This window comes from Leopardus geoffroyi, chromosome D2, assembly GCF_018350155.1.
Source record: "Leopardus geoffroyi isolate Oge1 chromosome D2, O.geoffroyi_Oge1_pat1.0, whole genome shotgun sequence".
Taxonomy (NCBI): Eukaryota; Metazoa; Chordata; class Mammalia; order Carnivora; family Felidae; genus Leopardus; species Leopardus geoffroyi.
The window spans coordinates 62,291,244-62,317,025 of record NC_059334.1 but is presented as its reverse complement, the minus strand read 5'-3'; the positions used below and the strand labels follow the sequence as shown (position 1 = coordinate 62,317,025).

Genomic DNA, 25,782 nt, shown 5'->3' with positions numbered 1-25,782 from the left:
AAGTTATTGCTCACTTACTGGGGAGTGACAGTTATAGCCTGTCATGGCTGAGGGTTGAGACTCAGCTGAGATGTCTTGGGCTTGTCACTGCCAACACCTATTTAAAGGAGGGAAATCTTCATAGTCCACCTCAACCCCCAAACTTAAACTTGGAGTAGGCCTCCCCACCTTAGGACCACCCAGACACCCTAAAGTTGGTCGGGTGACCCCATGGAGACTGGGAGAAGGCGGTATGGAGGGCAAGCTAGGTCAGTGACTTCCCAGCTTCCGACCCTGTCTGCCATCAAGGTGCCAGGATATTCCTGCTGACCATGGTGGCATATTGATCAAAGACCGACCCTCATGCAGATTGGAAAAATCAAACCAAGCAAACCAACAGAGCTGAACAAGGAAGACTTGATCCCCATGTCCTGGAGCTGATGGTCTAATGGAGGAAGCAGACGGTTCCTGCTTCTGACGCAGCTGAGGGGACCGTGGTCGTTGGTGTGTCATGAGGCATGGTGGTGACTGTCTTTGGGTGTTGGAGCAGGAGGCACCAGAGATTGATAGGGTAAAGGTAGGAAGGGGCCCATCACTGGTTGGTGACCAGTGTCAGTCACACCATCTGATCGATCACTAACCGTGGTGAGTCTACAATGAGACACTTGGACCTGGGTAGTCTCTGGGGCATCCAGACTAATGGTATATCTGTTTGGAGTGTAGCCTCTTCTCCTTGGATTTGAATAGGATCTCTACCAGACCAGCTCTTAGGAACTAGCAAGACAAGAGGGTACCCAGGGACAGGAGAGACAGCAAGGGAAATGGGGCGAGAAAAGTTCAGGGAAAGAAGGAGCCTGTTCCTAAATCACCATAAACCTGGTTGGGCCTTCGGGATGGTTATCCCAGGATCAGAGTGTTTGGGACTCAAGTTAACCTATTTGCTGCTTTCTAGAGACTATTAATATCAGAAGCTGTAAGAAGGGTGAGAAAGGGATCACCGAAGCACCTCCTGTATATCAGAGAGCGAGCCAAATACCTTTATTCTTGTAATTCCCGCCACTGCCCTATAAAGCACAGGTATCATGACTTTCATTTATGAGAAGGCTGAGGCCCTGGGAGCTCAGGTGATTTGCCAGCTTCTTCCTGGCACACTCTGCTGAATTCTGGTTAATTCTCTGTGGTTCTTTGGGCCCTGAGTAGGGCACCATGGTGGGGAGAAGCTATTTTTGGTGTAGCCTTCTCCCCACCCACCCTCTGGGTGTTGGGGACAGCAGGTCTCTGGGGCTGCCCATTCCCAAGCTCCAAATTGTGCCCACCAAGGAGGAGGGCTTTGTTTGTGTTTCCTATATGAGAAGCCATGACTCCAAGAGTCCCAGTGGAGCCCTGCACCAGCCAGTGGGGCTGCTTTGAATGGGTTTGAGGAGGGGCCGCTCAAGGCCTCTGCATTCCTCCTGGAGCCTCACCCAGGGTGTCGGCTTGTCCCTGGTGCCAGGCCTGTGGGACCTCCCTGGGCTTTGCCTTTCCATTCCAGTGAAGGGAGAGGACCAAAGGAAAACGGCCCATTCAGGTGTACACGCTGATTACACGGGAGCCCTTCCAGTGGGAGGGTCAGCTTACTGGGTGATCTTGGGCAAGATATGCAACAAGCAACCAAAATCTCCTGGTCTCAGGTCCCTGTGGGCAAATCCTCCTAGGTGAGCCATGAGTCAGAAGCACCTCATGAATTTGGGGGGACTGGAAGAGGGATGCCACCTAGGGGCTCTGTAACTGTCCTGGGCTCCAGCAGGGCAGAAGGCCCCGGGCCAGAGGGATGAGCGCTAGAAAGAAGCCCACTGCTGACCCTACACTGACCCCAGGAGCTAGACTTTGAGAGATACTTGAGGGTAAGGAAGCAGGAGAGACTTCGGTGTGTGGGTGGGGAAGCCAGGGAAAGAGGAGGAAGTCTTGAGCTCATTTGTCATGGCATTTCACTTTCAACAACTATTTACTGAGTCCCTTCTTTGTCTGAAACACTGAGCTAGACAGGGGCTTGAGAGGATGCCAGGATGAGCAAGCCTTGGCCTTGGTCCGTAGAGAGCTCTTGGTCTCGCTGGGGGAGATGGCCAACCCAAACCTGAGGTCGGGGGTGCCGGGGGAGCACAGGGGCAGAAGAGCAGAATCACAACTGGCAGGGATTTGCAGGAACATGGCAAAAGTGGTGGCTTTGAAAGATGAGGCCTGGGCTTAGCGATTGATGGATCTGGGAGAGCAATTTTGGGGTCTGCTGGGTGTGCACAAAAACAACATAGAGGGCACTTCCTGCCAGGCTGCATGGAAGGCTTGTGTTCAGATCCCACTCTGCCACTGGGTAGCCAGTCTGGGGCCATTTTGATCCTCAGTTTCTGTATCTATAAAATGGGGGTGATATTTTGAAATCCATGTGGCCATTGAGAAGGTTGACTGAAAAAGTTGTGGAGTGCTGTATTCGTTTTCTCTTCTCTTCCCCGATAGACATGGGCGGGCCGCCGTCCAGTCTGGGCAGTGAGTTGTACTGGGGGAGCAGGGGTGGGAGTCCATCAGGCTCCTGAAATTGCTTGGAAGGATAACCCATCCGCCCCCATCTACCTACAGCCCACAGAGTTTTCAAAGCATTTTCCCATCTGTTATTTCAGAGTAGCTCTCTAGGGCTAAGTAGGCCAGGTGGCTTTGTTTCCATTTTTTGGAAAGAAGAAACTGAGTTTCAGAAGGGTAAATGGTTTGCACAAGACCTCAAAGCCTACTAATGGCCAAACTTGGATTTGAATCAAGGGGGTGCATATTCTTAACCCAACGCTCCTTTTGCAACATCAGTGTTTCCCAAGGAGTGGGTTGTAAAAATGTGTGGTGGACACAGGATTAAGTGGCATGGAATCCTGTCACGAGACAGTTATTTGACTTCTCTTCCACAGCACGCTGGGTCAAGGGCACAGTCTCTGTTTGGCGCTTCGGTGTTAGCATGTGCTGATGTTGCTGGCCTGTTTGTTTGTTAGAAAAATCTGGCCCCAGCCTTAGTGTCTCGGTAGAGCTTGCCTTAATATCTGACTAGCAGTCTATAGCATTGTTGTTTCAGTGTATGGGTTTCTCCAGTTATCTTCTGTTTGCACCAAGGAGTATTGGCTTTCCACTTAGTGTAGCATAGGAAAATGTCTTTTTTAAATACAAAAGTATTTATGTGCTTCTTGTAAAGCAAACACTAGTAGAGGTACCACCTAGAGGGCTTCACTGGATGTCTGGTGCTCTCTTAATGACTGAGGTTTGGGAAATGCAGTTACAGGACCCCAGTGGGACACTCCTGGGTACCTTCCTTCCCCACGGTCTCCTAGAGTGACACCAGAGGCTCCCAAATTCCCGCCGGGACAGGAGCCTGGAAAAGCATCAGTATTGGTGGTGTCTGCTCCCCACACAGCGTAGAAGAATCCACGTTGTCAGAGAGCTGTTGACGTCAGGCGGTACAGAATTTTGCAAGGCCTCTATTTAAAATTCCCCAAAAATTAAATAAGGAGGGTTTGGAGGGAGGAATGCCCTAGACAAATTGTGGAGTGGGTTTGTTTTGTTTATGGAGATGGTCTTTAAAGTTGAAATTGCCCCCGTTTTATTTTTGCCCCAATTGACGAGGGGCTGAACTCAGCTGGAAGGGAGGGGATGGTTGTCAGCCTAAGGCTTTTAGCAAAAAGCAACTCCGCTCCGGGGCCAAGAAGCCTCCTTTTTTGGCAAAGAGAGAAAAGGGGGGAAAAGATACAACCTCCTGCATGTATACTTCTGAGGCACTGAAGTAAGCTAGTTCAAAAAACACAGATAACTCCTTATGTTTCAAGTGACTGGTAGCAGTTACAGAGGATCCCCTCCGCCCTTTTCTCCAGGCTGGAAACACACATATAAGGCACAGACACATTGCTTAGGCTGCTTTCCATTCTTTTCTCTTTGCTTTCTCACCAGAACCCTGGTTAGTAGATTGCTGTTTAATATTCTCTTCTCACTAATAAGGACACTTCAGCCTCCTCCTTCAGCCATTTTGAATGGTCAAATATCAACGTAGCCCTAAGTTGATGAGTATCCATGCAACTGCGTGGTGCATGGCCTGACTTCAGGCGATACAGAGAGGCAATGTTAAATACCGCGGCAACGCGCAGTGAACAGTGTTTGTCCTGTTCCCATTCTTTTCCAAGCCTTCTGATTTTCCTCAGCTTGATGGTCCACTGTCTTTGACTCCTCTCCAGTAAATCTCTTTTTGTAACAAAGAGGGAGGGAACAGGCGTAGGCACAGCCTCTGCAGACCCAGCACAGCTCAAATTTACTATGTTGCTTTGTTCTCTGTAATTTTATGGTTGGGGCCGGTGGTCCTCTTTGTTCATGGCGGCGATCTGAAGTTTCCTAAACAAATTATTTTCTCGAAGTCAAAAGACAGTTGCTTTAAATACGTATTTACTCAGTGAACCACAGCATACATAAGTACAAGGATATGGCAAAAGCCCTGCATAGTGTGGAAACATCTGAGGTTGAGAAATGCTGATCCAAAGTCACTCTCTCCTGGCAAAGCCCTTGGGTAAGATCTTGCGCCAGAAAACTCTATCAGCCTGAGTGTCCTGCCTCGCCCTGCCATGTGGGCCCAGAGACAGGGTGAGAGAGGGGCAACCCGGAGATGGGGCCTGAAACCACCTGTAGCCCCCTTCTGGGGTGGGAGTGGAGGGCGCAAGGCAAGAAGCAGGGAGAGTGAGCCACGCCTGTGACTCCTAAGCATGGAGTCTGATTTGTAGACACTGATGGAATGAAGCAGAAGAAGCAGATAAGGGGACCGGTTTCCCTGGCTCATCTGTCACATGGAAATCTGGGGAACTAATACAGCAGGGGATGTCGGTCTTCTTCTGCAAAGGAGCGGACAGCTGGAGTCATTTTTAAAGGGAGCTGTTTGGTTGCTGTCAGACCTGGGTGCTAAGCCTGGCACCTTGGGTAAGTCACCCAGCGCAGGGGTTTCCTAATGCAGCCTAAGATTTCACAGACCTGGAGGCAAATGACTTCTGAACGTACAGCCCCCAGACTCCAGGACGTTTCTCATCCTCGCTGTCAAGTAGGGATATCCCGCCCAGCCCAATTGCCCAGAACACTCCCAGTTGGCACCTGATATTTTAGTATAGTTATGAATAGCACCCTACACTCCAGAAAGTTTGCACAGTAAATTACAAGATCACTGTACTAAGCTGTGTCCTCTGGTCTATTTTCATATTTTTTCTTATTTCATATTTTCATCCCTTTTCTTCTTGTCACAGTGGACCTGTCATTACCATCTGTTCAGACCTTTGTGTGTGGGTGGGAGGGGTGAAGGGGATAGCTCCTGATCCTGGCACAGCTTTCAGTAAATGAAATGGTGCCACCTGCTCAGCCCCTCTGTCTTCGTCTCAGGACTGATTAAAACATTCGGTGGGACAGGCTCCCGGCAGAAACACCTCTGGGTTGTATCCAGCAAATCATCACACTCTCTTTGAAAGTGGTCAGCTCTCGGCTTCAAATCACTCAGGGCAGAAACGCAGCCCCCAGGGGGGTCGTGAGAGCCCCAAGGCCTGGATGGCTCAGCTATGACACATCCCAGACCCGCCGGGCCAGTGGTTCACTCGTTATCAGAATCCAGTGTGGTCTGGCCCCCTTCCTTCCTGTTGTGTCTTCTCCGCACTGCCTTGGGAATGCTCGGAACCTCCTTGCAGGCTCTCCTCGAGGAGTCCAATCAGGACCCACCTTGAGGTTGCCCATTTACTCTGGAATTCACTCTCTTCCTTGGAAGTTGGCACTTCTGCCCGTGCTGTGTCCTCTGGCCTTGCTCCCAGGTCGGCCTGTCTTCCTGCGTCTTCCAGGACTACGGATGGGGGCCCGGCAGACTCTGTGTCAAGTGCTCTCCCGACCTTTTCCCACCGCCAGGTAATGAGAGCTTGTGGGGGGCAGCCTCTCAATGCTCTCCCCCTGTCCCCACCTGGGTCCATTTGCCCACCACCCTCTCGGTGAACACTTTTCAGGGTGGGCGCCCTTCCTAAGAAAATGCTGAGCAGGGGACAGGAGTCCAGCAGACCCTCCCACCCGACTTGTGTTGGCCTCCCGGTACCTCACCCTCTCAGTCTCTCTCCACTTAGCTCTTTTGCTCTTCCTGGAGCATCGGGGGAATGCCCCTTATCCTTAGCATTATCTCAGGCATTCCCTTGTGAGGCTTTAACCTTCCTGGTGTGACTCTTAGAAGCCCACACCTCGCCTGTGACGTTGAAGGGGAGTACCCCTCTCAAATTCACCTGGCAAGACCCCCATCCTGAAGCATCACGTGCATTACTGGCTTGGACCACAAGTACTCCCATCACTGTGTCCTGTTCCCCCAACCAGTTTGTCGTCTTCCCTCCCCCGCCCCTCCAGATTCCATCCAAGATTCGCTTCTTCCCTGGCTACTCAGTTTCATCTCTGATGTTTGTGGTTCCTTCAGCAAACATTGTAGCAACCGCAGGGCTGTCTGGGTCACCCTGCTCTGCCGTTCCTGGAAGGGCCTTGTGCCATCTTGTATTCTCTACTTCACCCTGCCCCCCCACCCCCCAACCCACACTCATGCCAGGCACGGAACCAGATTCAGCTTTCAATAGAGACCTGCTGACATGATCTCACAGTTGTGAGATCAAGCCCGGTGTCAGGTTCTGTACTGACAGCCTGGAGCCTGCTTGGGATTCTCTCCCTCCTACTCTCTCTGCCCCTCCCCTGCTCTTGTGCACATGCACACTCTCTCTAAATAAATACATACATACATTCATAAACAAACTTAAAAAAAAAAAAAAAAAAAAGACCTGCCGAGGTCAGGGCGAAGTGACAGTGACATCACGAGACTCTCTCCCTGAGACTCCAGACCCCGGAGACCCACCTGCCTCCCTGCGCACCCCTAGCACTAGCTATTGAGGGGCACTGAGGTCGTGGTTCCTTCCTTAAAAATCCCTGTGTCTTATACTTCAGCTTTAACAATAGCTCTTTGGTAAGCCTTGCTAGGAACCAGGCACTATCCTGAACACTTCTTGTAGGTTAACTCCTCTACTCCCTATAACACGGGGAGATAGAAGTACTACCTTAGGTCCATTTTACAGATGAGGAAATTGAGGCAATTGCCCAAATCCGAACAGCTGGTTAGTAGCAGAGCTGGGATTGAAACCCAGGTAACCTAGCTCTAGAGCCCTTGCTGAAAACTGCGATTCTCGTCTGCCTGTCATTTTTATCATGTGCCCCCTCTGTGCCAGCGAATGTTCGGTGGTCAGGGTTTCTCCTGGGCGCCTCAGCCTCCTGGGCCCATCCACTGAGGTGAGCAGGCTGGAACCGGGCTGGGGGAGGGGCGGCAGCGCCCGGTTCTTGCTGTCTTCTTGCTGTGGACTCCACGGAGCCTTCCAAACTGACGTAGCAGCCTGTGCTAATGGTCCTGGAATCCAGGCCTCAGGCGCCCAGGGAAGGTTCTGGGGCCCTGGTGGCCTGAAAGCCCCATCTGGGGGAAGGTGAGGCCATGGACAACAGAGCAAGGATAGGTGCTAGAGGTGGAATAAGAAGAATGGGTCGGGCAGGAAGGCAGGGGGTGCACTGGGAAAGACTGGGGGAGCCCTTGCCTGCTCCTGTTTGCTTTGGATGGAGGAGGCCGCATGCTGTGAGCTGGAGTGTGTCTTGGCAAGAGGCCTCAGTGACAGAGCCTTCTGACCAGGGGAGGCCTGGCTGAGGGTGGGCCGCCTTTCGTTGTTCTTAAAGGCACAGCATAATTAGGGGCAGCCAGCCTTTCCAGTGTCTCTGGTCCCTCTCAGGTAGAAACCTCACATCTGCCCCAAGGTCACGGGAAAGGGATCCAGGGCAGAAGCAGTCCCTTGGGGCCCAGCCCTATGCCAGGTGTGGTGCAGCCAGGTGGGCAGCGTGGTCACCAGTGCCTGGCCAGGCTCCCTTCAGCCCCCTTCCCCTTCTCAGCAGCTCCCCGCCCCCTTCAGGGCTCACAAATCCTCACCCCCTCCCCTTCTCCAAACCACTGCAGGGGAAGAATGCAGAAGTCCCTGGACAAAGCGTCCAGAGTCTGAGGCAGGTGTCTGAGGCCTGGGACTGTGCCTCTGCTATTCCTAGCTCCATCCCCCATGCTTCTCTGTCTCGACACCCACACCCTTCGCTTAGGTCTAGGCGTACATTAGCACTCCACAGGTGCTCAGCTCTGCCTTAACTGGTCTCAGACCCCGCGAAGGACCTGGACGAGAGGGGAAGAAAAAGGCAAGCCCTGGAAGTAACCTAAAGGCTGCTGGGCTCTCCCAGACTCCAAACTCTGAACCTCTTCCTGCCTGTTACCCCCTGGGTACTGCCCAGGACTGCTGGGTGGGAGCCCGGCCCCTCCTACAGCACCAGGGCTGTACTTGAGCCCATCTTGTGTGCAGTGCAGGGGGAGGTGGGGAAGAGAGGCTGAAGCCTGACTGTGTCCTCTACAGCGTCCCCATGCCTGGAATGCCCCACACATACCAGGTGCTCAGAAGGCATTTGGTTATGGAGGACACCATATGTCCGTGATGTCAGGCAGCCCTATAGGCAGATCATATTATCCTGGTACGATGAGGCTCTACGGAGCCCAGCAACCTGTTCCAGGTCACCAGCAAGGATATGGTGAAGCCAGGATCCAAACCAAGGTCTTGGAAGAGGGACTAAGAAGTGTCCGTGTGCAGAATCCTGGGATGGGCAGGGTCATGAGGGTGGGGGAAGTCAGGGAAGGCCTCATGGAGGACTATACCTTGAAGAACCGAGTGGGGAGGGACTTCAGAGGGAGAGGAAGGAGCAGGGTCCTCCTCCCCTACCCCCACCAGCTGTTTTGTCCTAGGCTGAGCTGTGACCTCAGAAGACTTTTTATTAACATCCTAATTGTGTGCAGCTGGCCTCCTCTGGGCCTAATGAGCTCATTATCCTCTCTCATTAAGGAGGCCATTGTGGCCTGGTCACCCCGGGGACAGCAGTGGCCTGGGAGTGCCCGTCACTTCCTGCTGCCTTTGGTCAGGCTCAGCCCCCTCCTGGAGACGCTAAGGCCCCATCCCCACCTTCTGTCTGTCCCCACTCTCTCTCCTTCACTCTGTCTCTCGGTTTCCTCTCTACCCTTTCCATCCTTCCCCCAATGCCAGCATTGCCAAGCCCCAGTTAGAGTGCCTTTTAGAGGGCTTTGAAACTGGCTCGACAGCCAAAGATTACACTTGGCCTGAAAAGAGGGAGGGTCTGACTTCTGGGCTTGAGCTTTTCCCTCTTGGGGCTAGGATGGATGGTCTCCCTTCCTGCCCTGAGCTGGAGGTGCTAGCCAGGTTGCCCCTACTCAGCCTCTGGACCATTGTGAAGCGGGTTCTTAGTGAGGCCCACAAGCAGGGTTGGCTGCTGTGACAAGTGACATCGCTGTTCTTTCTGGGCCTTTGCTTCCTGGAGAGGGCTTTTCGTCAGCCTGGCCGAATTACATTCTTCTGGCGCTGTGGAGATGTGGTCCTCACAGAATGAGCAACCAGGCTCAGGCACTATTCGATGGACTGGCCACCTAGGGATGCTCCCAGACATCTCCTCCATGGGGGGGCTTAGCTCCAAAGATCACACCCCGAGCCCCAGAACGAAGGTTTCTCCTGCACGTCCAGTGTGCGGGGGCTCCTTTCTCAGGGCCCCTCTGCAACAGTTTGTGGCTTCCCACTCCAAACAGTGGGCATGGTGGCTGCTGTCCTGCCCCTGCCAGGGGGCAATCTCAGCTTGAAGGCATGTCGAGTAGGAAGATGGGCTGGAGCGTGCCTGCCAGGCTGCACTGCAGGGGTGTGCTCAGCGCTCTCCCAGCCAGCCCAGGCCCCTCAGGTTTTCCCCACCATTTCCTGTTCCAAGTTCTCTGTTCCCCACCCGCCTCCTAAATAAGAACCTGCTCCCCTTCTGCCTAGAAACAGGGCTGACTTCTCAGGAAAAGGCCAGGTCTGGCAGCCGGTCAGGACAGCCGTCCCTGTCTGAGCACAGCTGTGGCCACTTGGTCAGTGCAGTGAGAAGTCCTTTAATAAGACCTCACTATATTTTCTCTCCCGAGAACTAAGGCTGAGAGGAAGCCTAACAGAGGCCAGCTTGGAGGTTGGACCCATCTTCCTGGGGACATGAAAAATGTAGAGGTGTCTCAGACTGGTCCCTGGGCATCCGTGAGTGCTGGCCACCAACCTCCCACATCCTGTGGCTTTAGTCCCTCAGTAAAGCTCGTAGCTTCCGCTTAGTGGGCACCTACTGTGCCAGAGCCTATTTGTTGCTCCTTATCTTACCCATCCTCACGCTAGCCTGCAAGGCAGATTTTGCAGGTTAAGTCCCTTTCCTGAGGCCACAGAGCGCGGAAGTGGCCGAGGTGGGATTCAGACTCAGATCTTGGGCTCCGGCACTTAGGCTCTCTGCCTGAGTTTCCCCATCTGCCTGGCTGCTTGCTGCAATTTCGGTTCTGCCCTAGAGAACAGCTAAATGTGGTACCTACAGTCTCAACAAGACTAATTCTCCCAAGTGCACCAGCAGCTGTGAATTGTGGGGCCGATGCTCTGGATGCTACCAGGGTTTGGAGATCAGTTGGGGAGGGCTTGCCGAGGCATTAGGACAGCAGAGAGGAAGCTGTAGGACTCTGTCCTGGGAGACCGTGTGAGCTGAAGGACAGGAGCCAGGCTGAAGATAGCCCCAATACATGTGGGGCAAGGAGGGGAACTTTCCCCAGAGATGTCTCCCCTCTGACCCCATTTCCCATCATGCTTGCTATCATAAATTGCATCAGCTAAGGAAAGATAGCTCCTTGCCTTCTCCTGGAGCCCCTGAAGGCAGTCCCCAAACTCCATAGATTGCATGGACACACACACACGCACACACACACACACACACACACACACACACACACAAAACCATACACATCCAAGTCCATTTACCAAGCTGGACTGAGGATCTCCTGATATACTCTGCGGGCAAAGATACCACCTGGCCACCCGTGGGTGCTGACTGTGTTAGCCGGGGGGAATGCCAAACAACCACCACCAGGTCGGTAACAGCTCAAGGTTTTTGACCCTCCTTCTCTGTGCTAGGCCTTAAGCTAAGCTACATATACCTCATTTATGCACTTCAACAAGAACACTTCGGTTACAGAGGTAATCTCAATTAATTACTCCCTTATCAGGGAGGGGAGACTGAGGCTCAGAAAGGTTTACTAACTTGTCAAAGATCACACAGCTAGGAAGTAGCAAACCAGGACCTGAATTTGTGTCTTTCTGACCCTATATCCCTAATCATCACCCTCTACTTCCAGGGGACCCTCAGTGGTACACATAGACATTTAAGTGCACGCAGCCCTGCACCTCTGCTCATAGTGTCCGTACGCAGAGCACACACTCAGCAATACGTATGTACAATACGTATGTACAATACATATGTACGTATGTACAAAACGTAGTGGCATTTGCAGGTACACACCTCCCCCCTTGTGCATACAGCAGATAAATTCCTTTATCCACTTCTGTGGTAGTTAAGAATATGGTTCCTGGAGCCTGGGTTTGAGGTCAGCTCTGTGTCTAATTGTGATCTATATTTGCCTCAGTTTCCTCATCTGTAAAGTGGGAATGATGATGACACTACACTTCCCAAGATTCTTGAAGATTAAATAACGTATGTAAAGCTAGGGCCTGACCATAATCATCATCACGTGTAACAAATGTACACACACCTTTGTTCCGTGTGCACATGCACCCACATAGATGTGTACATGAGCATACGCCACCTCCCATGCACTGAAAAATACAAAGCCTTGTCCACACCTACCCCCACATGCAGCCCACACACTCAGCCTCTGCAGAAAAGAGGATGCCCCGGGCATTGGAGGTGAGCCTGGGAGCCCCACAGGGCCGGCTGATGACTGAGCCCTCTTGGCAAGCTGGGCCACCCCCAGGGGTTCAGGCTCTAATTGCTCCTTGGTAGAGCAGCAGGGACTTTGGTCGGGAGCCCTGGTTACAGCAACTGACGTCTGAGGTGCTGGCATTCAGGAGAGGCTTGTCAGCAGCTCTGGGTGGGCGCAGGTCCAGTCAGCCTCCCCCAGAGACCCAGCTGTGTGCCAGGGCTCCTGGGAGGTCTGCGTGGAGCTGAGCTGGGCATCCATGCCCACCTGGGCAGTGTTTGAGCCTGTCCTTTGCTCAGTGGAGGTGCCCACAGCCACGCCAGCGACAAACTCTTTTCTGCAGGGCCTGAGGCAGGAGGGACATGAGAATCTGAGCCACTCAGCCTCGCTCTGCACATTTCTGGGCTGGAGTGGAACCCGGGCCAGTGTTCCCAGCGAAATTGGCAGGGACCCTGGCTCCTGGGGAAAAGGAGAGAGCAGGATGTACACAGGATTCCCAAAGGGTGAAATAAGGGTAGGGGAGACAATACCACCAGCAAAAAAGGGACCTGAGCCCTGGGATTATGAGGCCCTTGGATCCAAGGGGAAAGGCCCATTCAAGGGCTGGTCTCCAATATGGCCATAGGGGGAGAGGGAGAGAACAAGAGATCTGTAGGCTGCTGGACTCACTTTACACCAGATGATGACACAGACAAGCTTGGATGAGACTGATGGAGAAAATCTCCCCCAACCCTAACCCTCCCAGCATCCACAGAGGGGCTTGCCTCCTTTGCCTCTCCTGAGGATGACTTTGGAGCCCAAATTCCAGACATAGAAGGCTTAAAAGACAGTGACCCTGGCCATCCAGGAGACCATCAAGTTGCCTGCTTTTCTAGGAAGGCGTGGACTCACACAAAGGAAGGAGGGAATATTCTCCCAGTGGGGACAGAAGTGATTGTTTCAGAGGCTGGAGTTGTCAGTGGCACACCTTGGTATAGAAAAAGAGGCTGGGAGGGGCTGGACATGGAGGGGTCTTAGCAAATCCTCACCAAGACACATGCTTCCAAACTCCACTGTTCCTCTGGACACATCCCCATGTGTTCCCAATGACAGTAAGATCCCTGGTCCCATCCCAGGCCCATCCTGAGAAACCCTTTCCTGGGAAGCAGAGCTCCCTTTTGAGGGCAAGCCTTCAGGGTACTTCCTTGGCCTGCTGGGATTTGGCATGGCTTTGGGGGTGGTCAGGTTGATGAGGGTCTTGAGGTATGGGAGCCAAAACCTGTGTGTTTTTGGCATTGGGGCTTGGACCTGGGGATCATGTGAGAGCCTCAGCCATCAAGACCCTCCCAGAAGTGACTCCAAATTGAGAAGTATGGTGACTGTCCTTTGGGGCTCTTGGAGTTTATCCTGGTGCGTGGAAATTTGGGGATGGTACTTCTTACCCAGAGTGGCTTGGAGGGCTCTGTCCTCACCTGCTGAGGTCTGTGGTGGCAGGTGGCCAGTGGACTTGAGTGGCAACTCCAGACTTAACTCATGATGGTGGACCTTTAGTCATGAACTTTGGTGGTTTCTGGGTAGGTATGGCATTAGTGAGGACACTCAGTGACTGAAACCCACTCCAGCTCGGTTAAACAGCATAGACAGTCACTGGCTCACTGTAATTAGTCCAACAGGTGGCCTAGCTTTAGCATACCTGGAACCCAGAACTCCGATGGTATGAAGTCTGACTTTCTCCATCTCTAGACTTTGCTGCTGATTTAGTGACTTAACCCTCGGGCCACCTCTTCCCACGTACCCCTGTGATCCCTGGTCTATGTGGTACTTAGTGTTCAGATTGCCCAAGTACCCCTGTCAGTTCTTGAGAAAGCCCCAGAACCATTACAGTGTCCGGGGGGATAACAGATCAGTCCAAAGATGATTGAGCAGGTGTGCCCACTCCTGTGGTCAAGGAGGCAGGACCGTCTTCATGGTGGAAATCCCTGTGAGATGGGGAGTCCTGTTCCATGACCTCCGGCCAGCCTCTGTGGAAGAGCACCTGGGGATGGTGCTCGTGGCCGAGACTGCTGGGGATCCAGAGAGTGCTCCCCCCGAAGCCGAGAGAAGGGGGAAAGACCCCTGCATGATCATGTCTTCTGGTTTCCTTGGGGCCTCCATTGGCCACAGCCTTGTAAGCAGCCACACCATTGTGGCCGGGGCTTCAGGGAGGATGGTAGTGCTGCTCCAGGGAGCCTGCTCAGGGAACCAGAATGTGCAGGTGGCTGTGGGTGTGATGGCTCACGCCATCCCACTCTGGGAGAGGGAGGGAAGGAGGGAGGAACACATCCACCCTGGGTTCCAGAGGGACGACAGTGACCCAACTGAGGAAGGCCCTTGAGCCAAATAGCTCTGGGCCTTGAGATTCCAGATTCCTCATCCAAGGCTTTTTCCTGTTTGTTACGACTGGTTTGTTTTTTTGTTGTTGTTTTTGTTTTTGTTTTTGTTTTTTGTTTTTTGTTTTTAAATTTTTTTTTTCAACGTTTTTATTTATTTTTGGGACAGAGAGAGAGCATGAACGGGGGAGGGGCAGAGAGAGAGGGAGACACAGAATCGGAAACAGGCTCCAGGCTCTGAGCCATCAGCCCAGAGCCCGACGTGGGGCTCGAACTCACGGACCGCGAGATCGTGACCTGGCTGAAGTCGGACGCTTAACCGACTGCGCCACCCAGGCGCCCCTTGTTTTTGTTTTTTAAGAGCAGTTTTAGACCTACAGCAAAATTGAACTGAAGATACAGAGGTTTCCCATGTGCTTCCCTCACACATGCACAGCCTCCCCCATCCGAGTGTATACTTGTCATTACTGATGAACCTGCACAGACACATCCAAATCACTCTGATCCATAGTTGACAGTAGGGTTCACTCTTGGTGCCGTGTAGATGAGCGTGTAATGACATGCATCCGTCATTATGGTACTGTGCAGATGTCACCAGGTGTCATGGTCTTTCCAGAGCAGCAGGCAGAGCGTTGTGGAACTCCGGAGAGGGTGGGGTGCAGTGGACATTCGAGACTAGATCACAGGCTGTGTGCTATCCCAGGCCCGTCACACCTTGTGGGAGACCTAGGAGGTGGCTCTGGGTGCCGATGTCCTGTGTAATGGTGGCACGGTTTTCCTCTGTCCCTCTCCGTGATCACAGCGGCTCTCAGGCATCCCCCTCCACTTCCCAACAAGGAGCACCTCGGAGGCTCCCAGTGTCCCCCCTTCTCGGGCAGCTGTTCCCTGCTGTGGGCAGTGACGGGGCCTCCGTGCTGCCCAGGGAAAAGCCCTGGGTCTCTTGACAGGGAACAGTCCATATTTGGAAATGGTGAGCTCTGTCACAGACAGAAAAGAGAACCAGTGCCAGATTGTTTTGGGGGTAGAGAGGGATCGGAATAGGATAGGGGCAAAGACAAGGTCCTGTGAAGAATTCTTTCTAAGATGGGATTGATGGCAGTTAGTGGAGTCCCAAGACCCAGGTGCTCAGAATACTTGGCTCAGTCAACATTTGTTTAAATGATAAATGAATGAACCAAGGAACGAGAAAGACTCTTCTCATTTGGCCGTGACCGCCAAGGGTCACTCAAGGGTGCGGTGCCCACTTAGTATGATTGACACGTCAACATACTTCAGGGTAGCCGTGAGTAGCACCGATGTGCAAATGCCATGGACTGTGATGGAGCCAGGGGCACAGTGACCGTCAGAAGGTGTCTGTGAGGCATTTATCTCTGGATACCTTTGAAAGCAGAGAAGGCAGCTAAACTCCCAGGCACACCAGTAGTCCTAATGGGTTTCAGAGACCCTCAGTGGTCACTGTTTAGCCAGACCTTCCTTGGCCTCTCCCACAGGGTGATTTCACACATTTGACACATCCTTGTTTCAGTTTTACTGTTAAATTTTTTTCATCAAGCATTTGTGTAAGTGTGGATCACCGTCCATCGGGCCCTCCTCTCAGGGAGCGTGTTGGCTGCTTCTTAGTGAGGCACAGGCTTCTCAAGGCTGGACTCAAGCCAGGTGTTTGCCAGGTGCCCAGGCTGCCTGGCTCCATGCCCTGCCCCCACCCCCACCGCCCAATCCTGCTGGGCTCTCATGACTGCGTTCTCTCTTGTCCCCTCTGCAGGCTGGTGGTTTGTGAGCACCTCTGAGGAGCAGGGCTGGGTCCCTGCCACCTACCTGGAGGCCCAGAATGGTACTCGGGATGACTCAGACATCAACACCTCCAAGACTGGGGAAGGTAAGGGCCTGCAGGTTCAATGCGGAGGGGAAATAATGAGGCATTTGCAGGGTGTGGGCTGCTTCGAGATCCTCAGGGATGGGTACCCACCCCATTCCTGGCCCTTGGAGTGAACCCATTTCCCACTCTTCTCCCTAAAGCCATCAAAATCCCTAAGGTGAGTTGGGCCATGTGCCAGACCCTTCCCTTGGGACCCCATCTCACTGAAGCCAGCCCACAAGCTCACCTCCTTTCCCAGGCCTGGCCCTACCTGCCCTGCATGGGGCTCAAATTAGAGGGGAAATTTCCCTGGAGTGTGGATTTCAGGCTTTGGCAACTTTGGGGCAGAGACTGGAAAGAATAGTCTTAGGACTAAATGCCACAGCACCCTTTCCCCGTAGAAGCCCTTGGTTCCCCTGGGGACCCCACAGAGACCAACCTTTGCCTCCCTGACCCCACAGTGTGCTCTCTGCTGCAGGGATGAATGCAATGGGCTTTGTGCACACAACTTTTGCTGTGCATGTCTACTCAGAAGTCTCTGCTCTGGATATCTGTTATCCTGGCCAACAGTTCAGACACAGAGAACAAGCCTGCAAGTCATTTCTCAGTGTAGCAAGAACCGCAAGGTGGCCCTTGCACCCCTAGCCCCTCTGATTAGCTCTGGCCTCGTGAAGTTTTCCTGGGATTTTCTCACTGCCCTTCCCCCACCCAGGCCAGCACTGTCTGTGGACTCAGGTATTCTCCAGAGCAGGCCGCCTGAGCCCAGGGAGTCCGAGCCACCCCCAGTTCCTGTCTGCCTGCTCCTAAGAACTTCTAAACCCTCTGTGTCCCAGCAACAGGAATGCTTGCCCTAATGGTCAGTGGGGATGGTCCAAATGGGCACGACTGAGAGCCAGGGGGACAGAGGCCTGCCACCCGGGGCTCAGGCCACCTCCAGGCCTGCCCCCCACATACACACCCTCCATTCCATGCTGCCCAGGCCAAAATAAGCAGTCCGCCAAGCGAGTGCCAGCTCCTTATTCATTCTTGCCCTAAATGTCAGTTTCTCGGCAGGCGGTTGGAGCCCCACCCTTCCTCCCATGTAAATGCTTTATTTCAGTCCCTTGACTAGGGCTGCAGCCCCTGCAATGCACATCTACCTTGACACAGGTTTCCAGGGATGAGGCTCCGTCGGGAAGAGTTTGCAGGTTCAGGCTGGGTGCCGGATCCTTCCTGGCTGCTCCCTGAGCCCTGGGGCTGAGCCTGCACCCAGCCTCATCTCTGGTTCCATTGCACCTCTGCAATGGTGGAGGATTTTAGCCCCTGAGCTGGCTCTGGTATTGTTTATCTGCAGTCATCAGGCCTTGCCTCCTACCCAGTTCCATGTTCTGGGGTCATCCCTGGGCCTTTCAGAAACAACAATCCCTAGAGTGTCTAGTGAGGTATTATTCCCTGCCAGGTGTGTGGCCCTGGGACTTTAAAAGCCTTCGCCACCACTCTGGGAGGCACTGTTAAAATCCCCCTTTTCCACATGCAGGAACTGAGGCTTCAAGACATTTAGCTACGTGATTGGCCTCGTAAGGCTTGAGCCTTGGTCGGCCTCCTTTGCCTGGTGGTCTTTACCACTGTGCCCTCTGCCCACCCATGAAGCATTTTGCTTGTAAGCACTTCTGAGAGGGTGTGTGTGTGTGGAATTTGAGTCCCGCCTTAAAAGGCTTTGCCAAGAATGTCAGAGCAGAGATGTCGGGAGATGCAGGACAGGACACTGAGTAGGCAGGGAAGTCCCGGGCAGGAAGGAGCCAGGGAGGTGTGTGCACACAGATGGCAGCCTGGTTTGAGGAGAGAGGAGGTGCTTTTGCAGTGCAAGAACAAGCAGTGGCAGGCTGTAGAGGATTTTGACCTTGACAGAGTAAGAATCAGTAAGGCAACCAGTGCAGGCTCTGCATTCAGAAGTGTTCGTGTGTGCGTGCATGTGCCTTCAGGGAGACCATCTTTAAAATAGATTCCTCAGCATCCTTTTGATAGGACCTGTGTGCCGGTACCCCTGGCAGCATTTGGGCAGCTATGAACTTCATCATCACATCTTGGGCGTCTCTGCCCAACTCAACAGGAGAGCTCAGGGCTCAGCACCCCAGCCCAGGGCCCTGGCATCTGTGGTATGTCCGAGAGACTATCCCACATTGGTCCCCTCTACTCCAGGCCTATTGCCATCCCATCATAGGTCCCTGATCCCTGATCCCAAAAAGACAATTGGCTGTTTGGGTTTATTTCTATTATCAGGCATTCTGGCATATGCTAGAGTTCTGAAATGTTAGCAGTAGGAGGTAGGAGAGCTGGGGTGGAGGTTGAAGATCCTCTTACCCACTAATGACAATAAGGGCCAAGCCCAACACTGGCAAAGTGCTTTCATGAACCATTGGGTCCATTGCCTCTCAGAGGTAGTAGGAAAATGGAGGCCCATAGGGGTGTCACCTCCATGGAGCCCCCAGTTCAGTTTATGGCAGAGCCAAAACCAGAATCTGGGTCTCTGCCTGTGCCCTTGTGCCCTGTAGCTGCTGGCGATGATCTGCCTCTCTCCCTGCTGGGTCCGCATTGGCACTAGCCTCTTATCTGGGCTTTCCCTGTTGTAGGCAGGCCAAGGGTGCAGGGTCAAGGGGGAGGAACATCGTAGGGCTTAGAATCTGGGCTCCAGAGCCAGACCACCTAGATTCATGTGCTGCCCTGACACTTAGGTGTGTGACTCAGAGGGTTTCTTAATCCCCTCTGTTTTCCCATTTCTAGCATGGAGATTGTGCTGACTGCACAGGGCTTTTGTGAGGCTTCAGTGAGATGGTCCATGGGCATGGTTTCAGCTGGGGAAATAGCACTTACTGCTGCGGTGGCCCCTGGCCTGAGCATCAGCTGAGGCTTCCTCTGCCCACAGGGAAGCCACCGAACAACCTGCCCGGGAGGTCAGCTGTCAGGGTCCTTCCCAGTCTGGCCTCACACAGGAGATCGTTTCTTTTCCACGTGGCCTGTTCAGTCCCTTGTCTCTGCTCGTGCCAGGGCAGATGTCAGCCCCAGTGACAGATGAGGAAACAGGCTTAGAGAAGAACAGAAGCCTGCCTGCCCCCAGGTGACACAGGCACCCGGCAGCGAGGCCTCAGCTGAATCCATATCTCCAACCTTTGGTCCAGGCCTCCTACTGCCAAGAAGCAGGTCAAATAGGTCACCACCACTCCCTCGAGAAAAGCAAGTACTTCCTAGGAGGCTTTGGTGGGGTTTGGCTCAGGTGCGTCTGGACAGTCTTCCTTTGACTCTGCTGACCTGTCTCCCCCATACTTGAGCAGTCTGACCCCCAGCTTCTGCAGGGGGCCGCTTGGTGCCCCGCAGCCCTGACATGGTGTCTTTCCACCTGGGCATCCTATAGGAAGGCAGAGCGTTTCTGGGGCTGGGCCACGGCAACCAGAGGGCATGGGCTGGATGAGAGGGGCTGCAGCACAGAGAACTGGGCAGCAGGTCCCCTGCTCTCAGAAATCCGATGGGCAGTGTGCACCAAAGGAGCAGAACCAAGGCCTGCAGCATCCGTCCCCGTGCAACATTTCTTAGTGCTCAGCCGCTGGCCAGGCCCTGTGCTAGGCCCCGGAGAGGGCTGAGAGAGCAAAGACAGGTACCCCCAGGGTGGTAGGGATAGGGAGCCCCATGGCAGAGGACCCCCACGTCTCTCCTGACACAGTGCCTGGCTCATGGCGGTAGGCTCACAAGCAGGACATAGTGAGTGGGTGGCCGACAGATGGGTGGTGCCGTGGGCCCCATGGCCTCCTGGGAACCGTGACTGCCCAGCCATGGTGGAAGCAGCAGTCTTTCCCTGGGGCTGCCTGGGAGGGCCATCTTTGTGCCAGGTTGGGTCCCAGGACCCTCTTCACCTCTCAGGTGCTGGCATTGTGAGTTCTTAGCCCCTCTTGGTCTTAGGGGTACAACCCACATGGTTTGGCTTTGGTGGAGTTTCCCCCGTGTCAGTGGGCAGATCTGCCCCCGTCCAGCAGGTGCATGCTGCTGGCGCTTGGTCCTGGCGATGATGCCCTGGGAGCCTGAACCTTCCCTCCCGCCATCCCCCTCCCTGCCCCATCCCATCTCATCCTCATCTCCATTCTCTCCGCCGGTTCCGTCGGCCGCGTGTTCCATTGCCATCTCCCACACCAGTGTCCAAGAGACGCAAGGCCCATCTGCGGCGTCTGGATCGCCGGTGGACCCTGGGCGGGATGGTCAACAGGCAGCACAGCCGAGGTGACTGTGGGAGCCGGCTTCTCCTGACCCGCAGCTGCCGCCCCTCGCTCTCTCGCTAACACCTCCCTTCCTCTCTGAGCTCTGCTCCTGTCTGCCACTCGGCCTCCTCACCCAGATTCAACACCTAGACTTTCTCTCACCTTCTGCAGCTGTGGGGTGTTGGGGAGGAGGGCACAGGGGGCTACCTGGGAATTGGGATGACTGGGAGTTGGGGGGTGGCTCTGGCTTCTGCCACCATCCTGGGGATGGGGGTCATGGGATTCAGGATGTGATGTGGGGGCGGCTGGACTAAGAAAGGCCACATTGGCCCTAGAAGCTGCAGATGAGGGGGGCAGGGTGTAAGTCTCTGCACAGGCTGTCCCACTTGCACCCACTCTTCGGTGCCTGCTTCCTCTGAGAAGGTGCTCCACTGGCCAAAGCTGTTCCAGCAACTACTTAGGGACAGAGTAGGAAGAGGGGTCAGCCCACAACCCTCCTTCTTCAGCTAGCTCCAGGGAAACTAGAAAGGGAACAAAAGCCAGTACCAGCCTGGTCCCGGGATTCGGCCCCAGCCAGCTCTGAAGGCAGTGACAGGTCCAGCCAGGAGCTTCCAGCATCTTCAGCACTGGCATCAGCACTTTGTGAGGGGCCTGGTCAAGATTCCAGGGAGGCCCCTGGCCAGCCATCCAGGCTGATTGGGAACTAAGACATTTGCGGGTTCAGGGCCTTTCCAGCATCCAGGAGCTTGGGAGTAGGGAGCTTAGGGGCGAGCCTCTGAACAAACCCCTCAACATCTCCAGGGCCCACAGGCCAGCAGAGGTCCGTTTCTCCTGTCTCACCGAGAACAAGGCTGGAAGGACCTGTGATGAGCACTGGCCTCTCTCCGATAGCAGGGATGCCCCATGAATATCGGCCCACCCCCACAGCTTGTTCCTGAACAATCTGAGACCATGTTTTGGCACCAGCCCCAAGCCCCAGGCAGCAGCAAGCCTGGACGCTGAGGTGGCCGCCGCCTGTGGCTGGTGCAGCACCACACTCAGAGCACTGGCTGTGGGAGCCCAACTCATCCTGAGGGTGGAACAAGGGTTGGACTCCAAGGTGCAGGGCAGGAGGCCAAGTCATGGAAATGGCGAGAACGAGCTCGAGTGTAAAGCAGGGGCACCCTAGAACTAGGAGGGGTGGAGCAGCTTTGCCGGGGGGCCAGCCTGGGACACTACCCTGAGCCTTGGCAGCAGAGGAGAGGGGGACGCTGGCCTGGAAAAACCGCAGAGACAAAAGCTTGGCCTTCCCCCATCCCCTCCAGCTCCCAACGCCATCCTACACCGAAACCCAAACCCAACTGCGTCTCCATAAGCACACGGACACTTACAAGTGACGAAGCACTACTGCCCGTGCGCAGCAGTACGCTGTCCCCTCTGGCCCCCACGCAGCTGCGCATCCGTGGCCTCTGGCACACAGCCACTACACACGTAATATACCGCTCGTGCAGCCAACGTAGAACATTCCACATATGCATTTACAGTCGCAGATGCTTCAGCTGCTCTGGACACATCGTACGTCTGCTTCTGACCACCGAGGACACACATAGCTTCCTATACGCATATACGTAGCCCCTCACACTGCATGGGCACAGGCAGCGGACTCGGAGTTACACGCATGCAGTGGTATATGTGGACATGCGTTCCCGGCCAGATGCACGACTCTGTGGACATCCATACGTGTACAAATATGTAAATGAGGACAAGCCCACTTTTCTCTCCCTCCCCTTCTCCCTCCCTCTCTCCCTCCCTCTCTCTCTCTCTCTCTCTCTCTCTCTCTAAGAGACCTAAACAGCATTATTTCCCAGTCTCAGCCCTAAGTTAAGTCAGGACTGAGTTAAATCAGGCAGCCAAGAAAAACTTGCAGAAAGCTGGCTGGGAGAAAGCAGTGGAGCCAATGGGGGGAAACAGGCAGTGGGTCATATATAACTAGACAAGAGAGAAGCAGTGCTTCCCCGGGGCCTCCACTCCCCAGCCCCTCCGCCAACCAGGCCTTTGGAATCAGAAGGCCTCTTGTAGTGGGGTTGGGTAGGTTGTGGGGGCCGGGAGGGAAGCCAGGGAGACTGCTGACGGAGGGGAAAGCATTTGAAAGAGGAGGCGTCTGTGGTTTGGAAACTGCAGGGTTCTCCAGACCCCGCCTCCAAAACCAAAACAGGCCTGTCCACCTCCCCCAGCCAGCCACCCACCCACCCGGTGGGCGGCCTGGTCAGCCCTCCCTAGGGCAAAGTTGCCACCCACCTTTGACGGCACATCAGAGTGACCACAGCCTCAGTGCTTCCCAGAAGCCCTGAGGTGACCCCCCACCCCTGAGCTTACATCTCCCTCTCCCTTTTGATTCCTAAACTTTGATTCCTAAAAGTCTCTTCTAGAGACCCAGGCAACCTGAATGACTTAGCTGCCCGCCCCCCCCCCCCCGCCCCCCGCCCCTTCCCAAGCCCCTGAGACCATTTCAGTCTGTCTGGGCATCCTGACTTGGTTCCCCATCCCCACCCCCAGACGGGGCTCTGCCCTGGTCCAGTAGAGGGGCTGGCTCTGCCTCTCCCTCAGGGAAACGTGGAAGCTGGGAACCTGACAGCCAACCACATGTCTACACGGAGGTAAGCCATGCCTCCGCCGCCTAAGCTGGCCATGGCAGGAAAGTAAACCCCCACACAGACCAGTTGGAAGAGTTGTGCTCTGAATGCTCATCACCTGGGACCTACACAGTGACGGGGCAAGACAAGCCTCTAGGCCAGCCAGATCTCTTCCCGGGAGCATGAACTCCCAGACCTCTGTGTTCACGTCAGTCCGAGGGCCTCCAAGAACAGGGCCTTGTGCAGGAGCAGCTCAGCTTCACTAGGGAAAGCTGATGTGCTTGGTTCTGCCTTCTCCGAGAGGGTCACGGGGAGGCAGGGCACTTACATGGCCCTCAGTGCTATGTCCTCCGCATACACACTGGGGGCTGCAGAGGCTGCTGCTTGGGCCTGACAGCTCCAGAGCCTGGGCCCGCATGTCACGGTCCAGGCCCTGTTCTCTGCCATGCGGCAGGACAGCACTCCTCTGATCTTCCTAGGAGAAGGACTATAATTTTTCCCTGCAGAGGCAACTTTGCCTAGGAAAACTTTAATGATGGCTTCCTGCTGGAACCACAGGCTTTTAAAAATAGCCCGGCTGAACACAGGCAAAATGTGGAGCCCAGGCCTCGCCTCACCCTAACCTCAGAACCCTACATCCCCGGGGCCTGGCGCTGCCCCTCTGGCCACGGCCCGGGCCAGGATTTACCGTGCCCCACTGGAAAATGGAGTGGGACCAGGAGCAGGCAGGAGAGTGGAGGGCTGGAGTGTAGCACACTGAACTTCTCAAAGGCCCGAGTCAGAATCTGGCTGGCCCAGGTTCTCAGGCGATCTTGGCAGCTCTCCTCAGCGTGGCTGGATGGGAATTTGAAAGCTTCCAGGAGTTAGTCGATGGTGAGAAAGGCCTCTGCATCTGGGAAAAGCTTGCCGTTGAGAAGCGCATGCCAAAGAATGGTGGAGGCTCCAGTGGGTCATCACCTACCTTTCGCCTTTGGCAGCCCCTCAGATTTGGCCAGGGCCCATCAGCTCTGTCCTTGCCACCTCCATCCTGGAGGGACTTGCTATCCGGGCCCGGCACAGGGCTGCAGACAGGACCCTGATCCTCCTAAGTAAACAGATGGCCCTCCTGTCATGGGGCAGTGGGGGGGGGGGGGGATGAGGTGGCAGTTGTCCTCCGTCCCCCTCCCCTACTGCTGCCTAAGGCTCAGGCAGGCTGCCCATCAGGGTCCACCAAGGAATCTAGGAGTTACTGTCATAGTTGGGAGCAAGGAGGAGTGGGGCAGGTATCTTAGAACACAGCCTCCTGCCCCTGCTCAGACAGCCTTGCCCTTCATTGATGTGCTGCCTAGTGCCTTTGGAGCCCCAATTGTGTGACAGGCACAGGCTGGAAGAGACAGCATGAGTTCAGGGTAACCTTCCCAGAGGGTGTGGCCAGTTCTGTCTAGGTCTGCTCCTCCCAGAGGGTGAGTATGGGGATGTGTGATCCTTCCTGAGACCTGAACGTTTCTCTGGGGAGGCTCTCCACCCAGGAGACAGGGTGGCCAGCCAGCCAGCCATGAGTCCACCTGGCCCCAGCAGACGCAGGAGGAACACCTCCCCGGAAGCCTGAGCAAGGACCCGTGCAGAGGCAGCAGGGCCCCTGCCAGGAGAGAGGCTGAAGAGATCCAGGAGGACAAGCACTGGCCAGCCTCCCCACACCTGCCCTCCCAGGCTTTTCCTGTCTTCCCATAAGGCACCTCCTTCCCGGTACCTGGGGAGGCCCTGAACAAGGCTCGCAGGCGAATGTGACAGTAGAGCAGGCAGCTCCCCAAAGGGGTGCTCCCAAGCTGTGTGGTCAGCTCAGCATGCTGGCCCACCCTGGGCTCCGGGAGGCCCTGCTGATGGCTGCAGTCAGCATCACCGCTGATCATTTGGCCGCCGGACCCTCATCTTAAAACCCATGTAATCACTCCCATCGAACGTGTGTTCCCCACAATCCTCTTGGGAAAATCACACAATCAGGTGATCACATTAGTGGTCAGGGGAGGCTTCACCAAGGAGGTGCCCCTGGGTCTGCCGGAAGATCAGACAGAGGCAGGATTTAAGGGGTAGAGGTGGGAGAAGGGCTCAGAGAGCAAGTCTGGAGCATGGATGGGGGCCTGGCACGTTCAGGGAAGGGGGGGGCATGCCACGGCACCTCCAGACATCCCAGGGGATTCCTGACTCAGGTGCCACACGGGGCAGGTTCCCCCTAACTGTGCCCTCAGTCCAGGGAGCTTTTGGACCCCTGAGGACACTAGGCCCTGGCACCCTCACTGCTGTTACTGGGCTGGGAGAGCCAACTCTCTGCTGCCAGGGCTTAGCCAGGCCACCTGGGGCCCCGGCCAGCTTCTGCACACACTGGGAGCCACAGTGAGGCAACCAGCTAAGCCGGGCCAGACCCGAGGAGGAAGAGACAGGAAGGAGGACCTGAGCTCCAACCTCAAATAACTGTGCCTTGTTGCTTCATCCACCCCCCACAGAGGAGAAGTACGTCACTGTACAGCCTTACACCAGCCAGAGCAAGGACGAGATTGGCTTTGAGAAGGGCGTCACTGTGGAAGTGATCCGGAAGAACTTGGAGGGCTGGTGGTACATCAGGTAGGAGCCTCAGCGGAAGTAAGAGATCCCTCTACCACTCCAGCCCGGGGCAGCAGACTGCACAGTGGCCGTGGGCACCAGCTGGCAGGTCGATACTGAGGCGGCTTTGCGCCCACAGCCCAGGCTTGGCTGCTTCAACCCTGCACGGTTGAACAGCTCAAACAGAGTGCTCATCTCGCAGCTTCTCTCCTGGGGCACGTCAAGCAGAGCCAGAGTTGTGGCCAGTGGGGCACAGGGGCCCCGGCTCAGCTTGCAGGCAGTGGGTGCAATCCCTTCCCAT

At 54.9% G+C, this 25,782-nt stretch overlaps 1 protein-coding gene across 8 annotated transcripts in view; it reads left to right on the top strand.

The window, feature by feature from the left end:
- The window catches only part of SH3PXD2A (SH3 and PX domains 2A), a 243,427-nt gene that overhangs the window by 198,339 nt on the left and 19,306 nt on the right, over window positions 1-25,782 (top strand). For 6 of the 8 annotated variants that reach the window (XM_045438782.1, XM_045438781.1, XM_045438784.1 and 3 more), the window contains 3 exons: window positions 15,977-16,090; window positions 20,231-20,314; window positions 25,385-25,502. In XM_045438782.1, coding sequence (XP_045294738.1) covers window positions 15,977-16,090; window positions 20,231-20,314; window positions 25,385-25,502 — 316 coding nt within the window. The remainder of the gene's footprint in view (window positions 1-15,976; window positions 16,091-20,230; window positions 20,315-25,384; window positions 25,503-25,782) is intronic. The other 2 variants (XM_045438783.1, XM_045438789.1) reach the window with 1 other exon arrangement.